The following is a 10,527-nucleotide window of genomic DNA, read 5'->3' as shown; positions in this document are numbered from 1 at the left end:
TATAACATACATATGTTATCACAAAACAATCTTTTTCTAATATGCAGTGTATGTAATCATTTTTATTGCAATAATTTCATGCATGGTGATTTTATGAATATCATGTTCATACTCAAGAGCCATATTTTTAAATATGCTAATATGTCACATCAATCATAACATGCAATGCAATGTAGTTTATTCACAACTAAAATTACTTATAATATCTCTTACCTCGAATATGAATGATTCACTCTGATCATAATTGAGTCTCAAGAGGCTCTAACAATAGGATATGATCATCACACAAGAATATTCGTATTAATACACATAACTTCTTTACATTTTGACAAAATTACTAAAATATTCCTCTTGAGTTGACTTGTAAGACCTCGATTTTTGTACCATTGATCTAACCAGAGTTAGACAACAAAGAGATTGTTCTCTACGATACAAGTTTAATGCACCAAACCTCATTCAATTCTGAGTTTGGAGTGCAAAGCTATGCCCATTTTACTTAATCGGGTCTTGGGTACGCACAAAGATAATTTGGTCATTTCAATTCTTATGATTTAACTCGACTCATCATAGGTCAAAACAAGTTCGGTTTGAGCTTAGAGTACTAGGTTTACTGATCCTAGTCTCAACCCATCTGGGTTTGGTTCAAATACTCAATTGGATTCTCAAAATTCATAATTAATCATAAATTGGACCTAGATCCATTTTTGATCTAGATCTGAAACTATCAAACTCAATCCCTTAGTCTCCCTCTCTATTGTAGAGGCGCTGGTAGCCAGAGCCGACCTCTCTCGATAGCAAGGCCGACGATCATGGTGTTGGCTTGTTGTCCGGAGGTTTTCTACAGCTTGTCGACAGTTGTGGCTGTCGGGCATCTGATCAACCAAAAAAACAAGGAGAAGAAAGAAAAGAATGGCGTACCTGGTGTCTCCAGCGATTTCGATAAAGTCTCTTCATCTCTCTGCAACTTTCTTGTTTTTTTTTCTTCTTTTCACCCTCTCTGGCTTTCTGAGGGCTCGCTGTGAGGGTTCTTTATAGACCCGCACGTGGGTAAGGATAAGGCTTGAGGTTTATCCTCCACCTCCATGCAATAAGGAAAATAAGGAAGAAGGAGGTTCCTGAAATTATGGGAACCCTCTTCCCCTGTTTTTTTTTTAATTACCCCACTTTTGTCAGGTGACTTTAGACTTCCCAAGCCCAACGTCATCGTATCTCTCGTTCACGTGATAGTGAAAAGCACTCCACCTGCACTGGTTTGCAGGTTAAAGCTTTTAAAATGTGAATGGTTTGATTAAAGTTTTCTAAAAATTGGATCAAATTGTGAATGGTCTGATTAAAGTTTTCTAAAAATTGGATCCGAGATCTTAGTTCTTATCACACCTGTAACCCGCCCTAAGTCTACAACCCACATTATTTTAAATTATGTTTTTGCTGTATATTTTAAAAAAAGTGTATTTTTAGGGTTGAAGATTTTGAGGCGTTCCACTCTCCTCCATTTGGTTGATTTGAAGTTAAGAAAGGAAATAGAAAAAAAACCCACCAAACAGACCATTCTCCTGGCCTTCGAACAGTAAGACATCCTTGCAAATAAGAGTGGATTCAAGAACTCCTTTGGGATATTATATAGCGCTCGGTATAAAAAATCCATACTTCACAGTCAAATAAACTCCTATACATATAAGTTCTCAAAGATGGATAGTTCGATTTGAATAAAATTCCACTGATTTTCATGGTCACGCAGCATGTTTATAGTACAATAAACTGAAGAAAAAGAGTCACTATTTAAGGCAGCATCAAAATAAATTATGTCAGCCTCTGAGCTCATTATTTCCTACATAAACATTCCTTGAGTCCTGAAATAACTTTCCCACTTATTCCAAAAGCCTTTCTCCCTAAAGTCTGAGCTTGCTCAAGTCTCCAAATTAATCATTCCGTAGATTTCATGAAGCTCTCAGAACCTCTACCACACCAACGCTTGCTCAGGTCGTGACTTGTGCATCAGCAGATCCACCATTGAAGAGCTCTTAGTCCGAGTGAAACAGACCCCTCCTGAGAGGCGGGGCATTGTGATCGGAGGCCGATTGCAAAAACGGGTGCTATGTTGTCGTTGTAGATCCAGTTCCTGAACTACACGCACCATGACAGGCCGATGGTGTGTGCACCAAACAAGGGAACCAGGTCCTGCAGGTTGAGACCTTTTGCTAAACCAAAGTCATCAAGCAGATAAAAGGACACCAAATCTGTTCCAGAAAACCAAAAATTTAATCAATATGCAAGGTAAATTACATAATTTGGAAAAAAAATACCAAAATTTATCGATATACAGGATACATTAAAGAATTTTGAAAACCATTGCAAACAGACATAAATCAAACAGAGACTTTCTCAATCAAATTAGAAGTTTCATGATCATGGAGAATCAATATTCCCTAAAAAGATTGGCCCTTTCCATGAAAAACATCATCATCATCAACAAGGGCTGCTAAAATTTAATCAGTACGCAAAGTAAACAGAGTATATCAGATATAGAAAATCCGCACGACCTGAATTTGCTAACAAGAGGTTTTCACACCCAAAAAAGGTTAATAAGCACAGGAACACCTATAGCTTGTGGACTGTCTTCTATTTGTAAACTATGTTAAGAAAGGACGTGAAGATCACCAAGAAGTAGCCTTGCAATGGGAATTTAAAATTTCTCGAACACATATGCATCAGTTTCTAAAATTAAAAATGCATCAAATGCCAAACAGTTTAGCATCACACAGCGTGATTGACTACCAGATGCTAACTTGAGGAAGCAAGCTGAGGTGTTCCTGAATACATCTGCTCAAGAAGTTTGCATTCTGATTTCAAGATCTGAAATCTCAACCAAAAGAACAAAACCAACCGATTTCAAGATCTGCTATGCAAACAGAAAATGTGAATGTGAACCAGGTACCCTAGTTCCGGTTTCAAGATCTGTTATGCAAACAGAAAATGCAAACATGAACCAGGTGCCCTAGTTTCGATTTCAAGATCTGTTATGCAAACAGAAAATGCAAACGTGAACCAGCTGCCCTAGTTTCGATTTCAAGATCTGTTATGCAAACAGAAAATGCAAACGTGAACCAGGTGCCCTAGTTTCGATTTCAAGACCTGAAATCTCAACAAAAAAATTCTATTTCGGGATCTGCTATGCAAACAGAAAATGCAAACGTGAACCAGGCGCCCTTCAAGATCTGCTATGTAAACAGAAAGTGCAAACGTGAACCAGGTGCCCTAGTTTAGATGCCAAGATCTGAAGTCTCAACCGAAAAAAATCTCACCCAGAGAGAGAGAGAGGAACTCACCTGATCAATTTCTTACGCAACCTTTGTCAGCAGGAACCTCTAGAAGTGGCAGCTACAAAGGTGCTCAGGTAAGAGGGAGAGACTGAGAGACGTTTAGGAGAGATGGAGGTGAGGAACAACGAAACAGGGTGCAGGGGGGGACAGTAAAGGAATTAGGGGAAAATCCCAGACGGGACGCCATCTGTTGTTTTTTTTGTGTGTGTGTGGGGGTGGGTGGGGGGTGTGGGGGGGATGGCGTTCGCCGTTAACTAGTGCTCCGTCCGTCTCCTGGGTGGGTATCGAGAGATGGACGGTTAGATTTAATCCCATCCGACGGCCCTTGCCGACATATGAGGACGCCTCTCATATATCGTATGAGGGGATCCTTTTCCGGTTGGGGATGGGCCGAGACACCTGGCCTGCTCTGTGAACAACGTGACCAGATAACCTGGCTTAAAAAATGATACGTTACCCACCGATGGGCGACCGTCAGCCTTTAGGAGAGGTGAGGCTCGTGCGGGGACTTTTTATCTCCAAAAACATCTTTTGACAGATGCGGCGAGCAAAGGGACGTTGAGGTACAGTAGAGGAAGCTGATGAAGGGACCGACCGTCAAGGTCAGTAATCAACGGCCGGATCTCGTCTGTGGTGACGTAGGACCCACCAAGATCGACGATCGGCACCACGAGAGAGTTTCTTCGTTTACTTTTCATATTCATTTTTTTTTTCTCCTTTGGTAAGAACGGTGTGTGAATGGAAAACCCGGTTACTAAATAAAAACAGACAGAAAGATTAAAAAAAAGAGGTAAATCAGGATACCTCACAGTGCTCTTGGTTGGTTCATGCTAATGCTTTACAGCTTGCACACTGATTCCAAAGGGCCCGTCTGTGTTTTGAGGGGGGCAGAGAAGGTAAAACAAGTTTCGTGTGGAAAGTTTCTTTTCCTCTGAAAACGCTTGCTTTCACCAGGGCTCTACCTGGAAAAAACTTTGTTTTACTCACAGTAAGAGAACGACTTATACGAGAAAAAATCATTTTCCGAATAACGTGAGTTAAACAGGGAACGGCTGCATGGGGGAAGTGCCAACACTTTTTCCATCATCGTCGTGGCCTTTTTTTTTTTTTTTGCCTTTTTTTAATGCTACGAAACTTGAAAGAGAAAAAAACCGATTACCGAGTTTCTTTTCCTCAATTAATTCCTAAAGCACGGTGCATTACTGTTGAAGAAGCATTTTACATCCACCAAAAGGTATAGAATAGAGAGAGAGAGTTTAGAGTGGGAAGGTAGTAGTGAGGACTGAGGAGCGCAGTGGCGAGTTTGTACGGAAAACTTGTGGGTGATTGTGGGGTCGCGGCGGGGGGCTTTCCCGGTTACGTGGCATGCTCAGGCGTTTTCCCATTGAGTCTCTAAAGAAGAGATTTCGAGTCAGAGTGGGAAGGAGTAGCGGCTTGTTTGGCCCTGCTGTCTTCCTCAGATTGAATTTCCTTTTCGGGATTGTCTCGTCCCTCTGCCTAGAGACCTACTTGTTTTCTTACATGTTTTATACGAGCGAGAGCCACCGGCCATCTGATCGTTGACTACTTCTTTCGACCGCTAAGCATAGACCTCGACCCCTGCTATCCCTCCCCTCCCCAAAGCAGGTTATATGTTCCCCCTCCGAACAGGGCAGTTAGCTACATCTCATGATCGGGGGTCTCAAAGAGCACCACGTATGTAAGCATGTGCATCTCGTATCCAAATGTTTGTCAGCATTAATTAGCGTTAGAGTTTGATGCGATTGCAAAGACTTAAGTACCCTCTCCTCCATTGGTGCAAAAAAAAATGACGGTTCTTGAAAAGGAGTGGTTGTAAAGACTTAAGTACTCCGAAGATGATTATTTAAGACCCAGTCTCTGCACTGCAGGATTATCCAAGAAAGAAATCTTCCCTGGAGTTGAAGAGTTGTGGAGTCTGATTTAAAGTTTTTACCCTTACAGAAAGGGGGGTCTGAGAGCTCCTCCCAGTGTGGGTAGCATCATTCAACTTGAAGAGTTATGGAGTCTGATTCAGAGCTTTTACCCTTACAAAAGGGGGTCTGAGGGCTCCTCCCAGCGTGTTCATGGCCTTTTGCCCTTACAGAAGGGGGGATTTACATTTCGTAGAACACCCGTCACCGGAACGAGATGAACACCCGTCACCGGAACGACGGCTCCACTGAGACCTCCTCGCTAGGGAGAAGAAGACGACGTGGTGGAGTTTCTGCTGGCCATCCTCAGCGCGACTGCACCGACTGGGTTGCTGTCGAGGAGGAGGGCGAGAACGGTGACTCTTAGCTTGGGCAATCTTTCTTTTGATGATTGTGGTTGTAATGTATCGTTGAAGTTAAAATGAGGAATGAAATGACAATAGAAATTGCTGAAAATTTACAGAAATAAACTAAACTCAATAACAAAGACACCACTTTTTACGGATTTGGAATATGACCTCCGGTTAGGGAGATATGACTCTGACAAGTTGGTCCTAATTTGCGAAAGACACTACAAATCGCTATAGCGATTTGCGGAAGACACTACAAATCGCGGATTTGGAATATGACCTCCGGTTAGGGAGATATGACTCTGACAAGTTGGTCCTAATTTGCGGAAGACACTACAAATCGCTATAGCGATTTGCGGAAGACACTACTATAGCGATTTGCGGAAGACACTACAAATCGCTATAGCGATTTGTGAATCGCTATAGCGATTTGCGGAAGACACTACAAATCGCTATAGCGATTTGCGAATCGCTATAGCGATTTGCGAATCGCTATAGCGATTTGCGAATCGCTATAGCGATTTGCGGAAGACACTATAAATCGCTATAGCGTTTCGCGATTTACGGAAGACACTACAAATGCTACAAATTGTTGTAGGAAAGCCCGATAATACTACAAATCATTGTTGGAAGGCCCAAAAAAATTTTGGTCCGGAGGGCGCTGCCCCCCGAGCCCCCGCCAGGGGCGGCCCCCCCTGGACCCTCGCCCGCTGACCGCGCAGCGGGATCCGCGCCGGGGGGGAGCCCCCGGACCCCCTCCTGTAAGGGCAAAAACTCTAAATCAGGCACACAAGTAGAGAGAGAAGGGAGAGAGAGTGAGAGGGTTGGTGTTCATGGCCTTCTCCAGGAGGAACCCTTTACCTCTCTTGATTTCTTCTCTACAGAAAGAGAGGGTTTTACAGTGTTTTACGAAGAAGGAAGAAGAAGAAGATGACGATGCAGCAATGTAGGATCGTCTGTTGGATGTGCACAGAAGTAGAGAGAGAAGGGAGAGAGAGTGAGAGGGTTGATGTTCATGACCTTCTCTAGGAAGAACTCTTTGTTTCCCTTGATTTCTTCTCTAGAGAGAGAAAGGGTTTTACAGTGTTTTACGGAGAAAGAAGAAGAAAACATGTTTATCCTTTTTTTGAACAGAAAAAAAAGAAGACTTTGAAGAGTCAACATCATCCTCGACTTTCTGGATGGAGGACATGTTTGTCCTTTTCTTGAACTATTTGTTTTTTCTTTTTTGAATGAAAGACATTTTTGTCATTTTCTCAAACCATCACTTTATGAGAAGAATAACAATAAAGGGTACTTAAGTCTTTGCAACAACACCAGAGTCCGATGCAAAGTTATGTCAACATACACGGGAATACGAGCCTCATGTGCTTGTATACGTGGTGCTCATTCAAAGCCCCGAACACAGACCTGGGATTCAGTGAATCATCGGGGGCGAACATACATAACCCTCTCTCCCCTCCATCTCGGCCTGCCTGCCTTATTTATTTATTTATTTTAGTTTTTGATCTATCTACAAACGATGGTGCCCCGCTTCAAACGCCCCGTGGCTAAGAGAAAGATCGAATGTTTTGGTGGTTTTCTTTCTCAAGATGTTGGGCTGCCTCCCTCTCAAAAATTTCAGTGCATAATCAGAATGATTGGATTTTTCTCAGGTTTGCAAATTAAAGGCCTAGTCTTTCGAAGGCTTCAGCTCGGTCTCGTTGCTCCGTGATTTCTAAAGCAGAGCGGCTGTTTGGACCAAGATTTAGGATGCTGTGTCTGTTGGGCCAAGATTTTAGGACGGCTTTCCTCTTCGTGAGAGTATTGGTTTCTGTCTCGCTTGGAATGAGATCAGGAGTTTGATCAGAGAGAGAGAGAGAGTTGAACATGCCGTTGAAGAGCATAGTGAGAGAGCTCAAGGAGATGAGAAACAGCGCCGGCAGCATGTCGAGAAGAGGTTTCGAAGGGAAGATGCCGCATGGGCGAGCTCGGTCACACAAGGTACAGGAGGAGGAGGAAGAGGAGGGTGCTCGACTAATGCATCACTGCTACGTTCAGCAGGGCCAGTGGGCGAACCTCCCTCCGGAGCTGCTAGTTGACGTGATCAGGAGGCTCGACGCCAGCGAGACCATGTGGCCGGCACGCAGGCACGTCATCGCCTGCGCCTCGGTTTGCAGGTCGTGGAGGCAGATCACCAAGGAGATCGTCAAGACGCCCGAACAATGTGGCCTCCTCACCTTTCCCATCTCCTTGAAGCAGGCATGTCTTTTCCTTTGAAACGACCCTAACCAAACATTTTTTTAATTTTTATTTTGTTTTGTTTTTCTAAAGGCTTTCTTCACTTAGTTTCTCATTTATTCGTCAATCAAGTCGTTTATTCTAATTTTTGTGGGGATTTTGCTTGAGCATGCAGCCTGGGCCGCGTGATGCTCCGATTCAGTGCTTTATCAGGAGGGAAAGGCATTCGTCCACCTACTACCTGTACCTTGGTCTCAGTCCTAGTAAGTGGTCTTCTTCTGCTTCTTCTTCCGTTGGCTCCCTTCTTTCTTGTCTGCACTCGTTCGCTTATTTTATTTGGTTGGCTTTGAAGGGGAAATAGATTCATGTATATGTGCTGCCTTATTTATTGGGGGTTTAGTAGATTGGAAGCTGTTACTTGAATTCCTATTTTTCCCTCTTCAGTTTCTGATGCATCTTTGATGATTGAGATCGGAACTCGTCTGTTAATAACATGAAATTGCAAGCAGGGGAACGAATACGAAAATTTTAACCTGATTTTTCAATTGGGAGTTGGTTGCCACTGTCTGGATGCAATTTCTTTCAAAATACGATGGGTGATTTTAGTTTCGTCAGCCTTCAATTCGGTGGCAGTCAGATAGAGGAATGTTGAAGATTTAGAGATAAAAACACTGGTGCCTTTTTGGTTCGTTTACCTGCCAAAATTTTTAGCCTTTGCAGAGACGGCATGATTCATTCTGCTCGTCTGTGTGCTTGGTTTGAAAGAAATTTAACCATGGGTGGTCTTTCATGATTGAGTCTGGAAAATGTTCAAGGGAAAACCGTGTTCATCAGCAGATGGTCAAAATTTTCGATAGTTTTTAGTAAACATTTCACTTTAGTCTTATTAGAACGTTGAAATGTGTGGCTTTTTCATCACACTTATTGCTGTATTAATAATACTTGCAGCACTTCTAGGGGAGAATGGGAAATTGCTGCTTGCAGCCAGGAAGATCAGACGCCCAACATTCACAGATTTTGTTATCTCGTTAGATGCTAATGATTTCTCTCGGACAAGCGATTCATATGTTGGCAAGTTGAGGCAAGTTTTCTTTTGATTCTCATTTTTATGAGAAACCTGCGGTAATAGTGTAGGTTCTTCTTCATGTTAATTAAATGCAACTGAAAATTTTTGGCAACTGCTCCAGGTCGAATTTCCTTGGCACCAAGTTTACAATCTATGACAGCGAGCCTCCACAAGATGGTGCAGTGGTTTCGCAAAGTCGATCTGTTAGACGACTTAACTCCAAAAAGATCTCACCGAGGCTGCCGGCTGGTAGCTTCAATGTTGCTACAATTTCCTATGAGCTTAATGTCCTCGGGACTAGAGGACCAAGGAGAATGCAATGCACCATGAACTCTATTCCCGTGTCTGCTGTTCAGGAAGGGGGAATGGCACCAACACCTACTGGGTGCCCACCTTATGTTGATGAACCATTCAACATGCCACGTCCCAGATTGAAGTCCAAAGATCCTATTGTGGATTTCAGCTCTACTAGTCTCTACCTGCCACCAATCTCGGTTGTGGGCAAGGAAGAACCTTTAGTTTTGAAGAACAAAGCTCCGAGATGGCATGAACAGTTACAGTGTTGGTGCCTGAATTTCAGAGGCCGTGTTACTGTGGCCTCCGTGAAAAATTTCCAACTCGTGGCAGCTGTTGAGCCATCCCATCAGGTTTCAGTAGCAGATCAAGATAAAGTTATACTTCAGTTTGGAAAGATAGGAAGAGACATCTTCACCATGGATTACCGGTATCCGCTCTCTGCATTCCAAGCTTTTGAAATTTGCTTGAGCAGCTTTGACACAAAGCCTGCCTGTGAATGATCTATTTTGTTCCCTTCTCGCTGAAGGAATTAGGGAGATTATATCCAGATTTTGACCTCATATGATAAGTGATCAACAATGAGATTTTCATTGTGCAAGAAACACTGAGAGCTGTTCATATGGAGTGCTAGAAAATGCAAGTTATCGATTATTAAAATATGGTTGTTATCATTGTCATATTGAAAGCTTTCATGCTGCTACTCTTTCTGTTGTTTTTTCTCTTAGAATCTGTCATTCTAAATACATATTTTGCTTTTAACCCTTCCTTCCTTGCTGACAGTTAAGTTGGATTCAAATTAGCTTTGTTTAGCTCGACAATTAGTTTACTGGTAAAGAAAAGTGAATTTGCAGTGCAATACTGATATCCACCTCTTTATCATAGTTAAATTTCGCAGAAAACTGACTGGTAAATGCCATGTTTATTCTTTTAAATGAAGTTTTGAACCTGTGCCCACCTCACTGCAAGTTTTGATGTGCATGTGAACCAAAATGCATGCAATAACTGGAAATCACTGGGTAATTCTTATTTATGATTTCTGTATTCCACACATGCATTTATTCTTTCCTCATAGATCACACCAAATTTCCAATACGATGAATCGACATGGGAGGCCAGCTTTAGCATTATTCAGGAGGTAATGATCCTCCACGATGTCATTTGCATCATTTGTTGCTACTGGAATTGCGACTGTTTCCACTAACTGCAAGTGGCTCTGCCCTTCCGTCGACTGCACAGCCATAACGGCAGCCATGACGGCGAGGTTTTTCAGGGTTTTCTGGATCAGAGTCACTAGATTCCATGAAAAGGGAGGGAAGGCACCGCCTCCTTACAGTCGGTTCAGC

At 42.7% G+C, this 10,527-nt stretch overlaps 1 protein-coding gene across 1 annotated transcript; it reads left to right on the top strand.

Annotated features, from left to right (window-relative positions):
• Window positions 1–7,358: 7,358 nt before the first annotated feature.
• On the top strand, window positions 7,359–9,822 carry LOC149832369 (tubby-like F-box protein 5). The gene is made up of 4 exons (XM_090012436.1): window positions 7,359–7,842; window positions 7,997–8,084; window positions 8,770–8,902; window positions 9,009–9,822. The coding sequence occupies exons 1-4, from the start codon at window positions 7,471–7,473 to the stop codon at window positions 9,682–9,684; spliced, it is 1,269 nt and encodes a 422-aa protein (XP_089868562.1). The 5' UTR covers window positions 7,359–7,470; the 3' UTR covers window positions 9,685–9,822.
• The last annotated feature ends 705 nt before the right edge of the window (window positions 9,823–10,527 follow it).

This window comes from Nuphar pumila, chromosome 7 (assembly GCF_984573655.1).
Source record: "Nuphar pumila chromosome 7, dmNupPumi1.hap1.1, whole genome shotgun sequence".
NCBI lineage: Eukaryota > Viridiplantae > Streptophyta > Magnoliopsida > Nymphaeales > Nymphaeaceae > Nuphar > Nuphar pumila.
The sequence above is the reverse complement of the archived record's forward strand: the minus strand, read 5'-3'. Positions and strand labels throughout refer to the sequence as shown.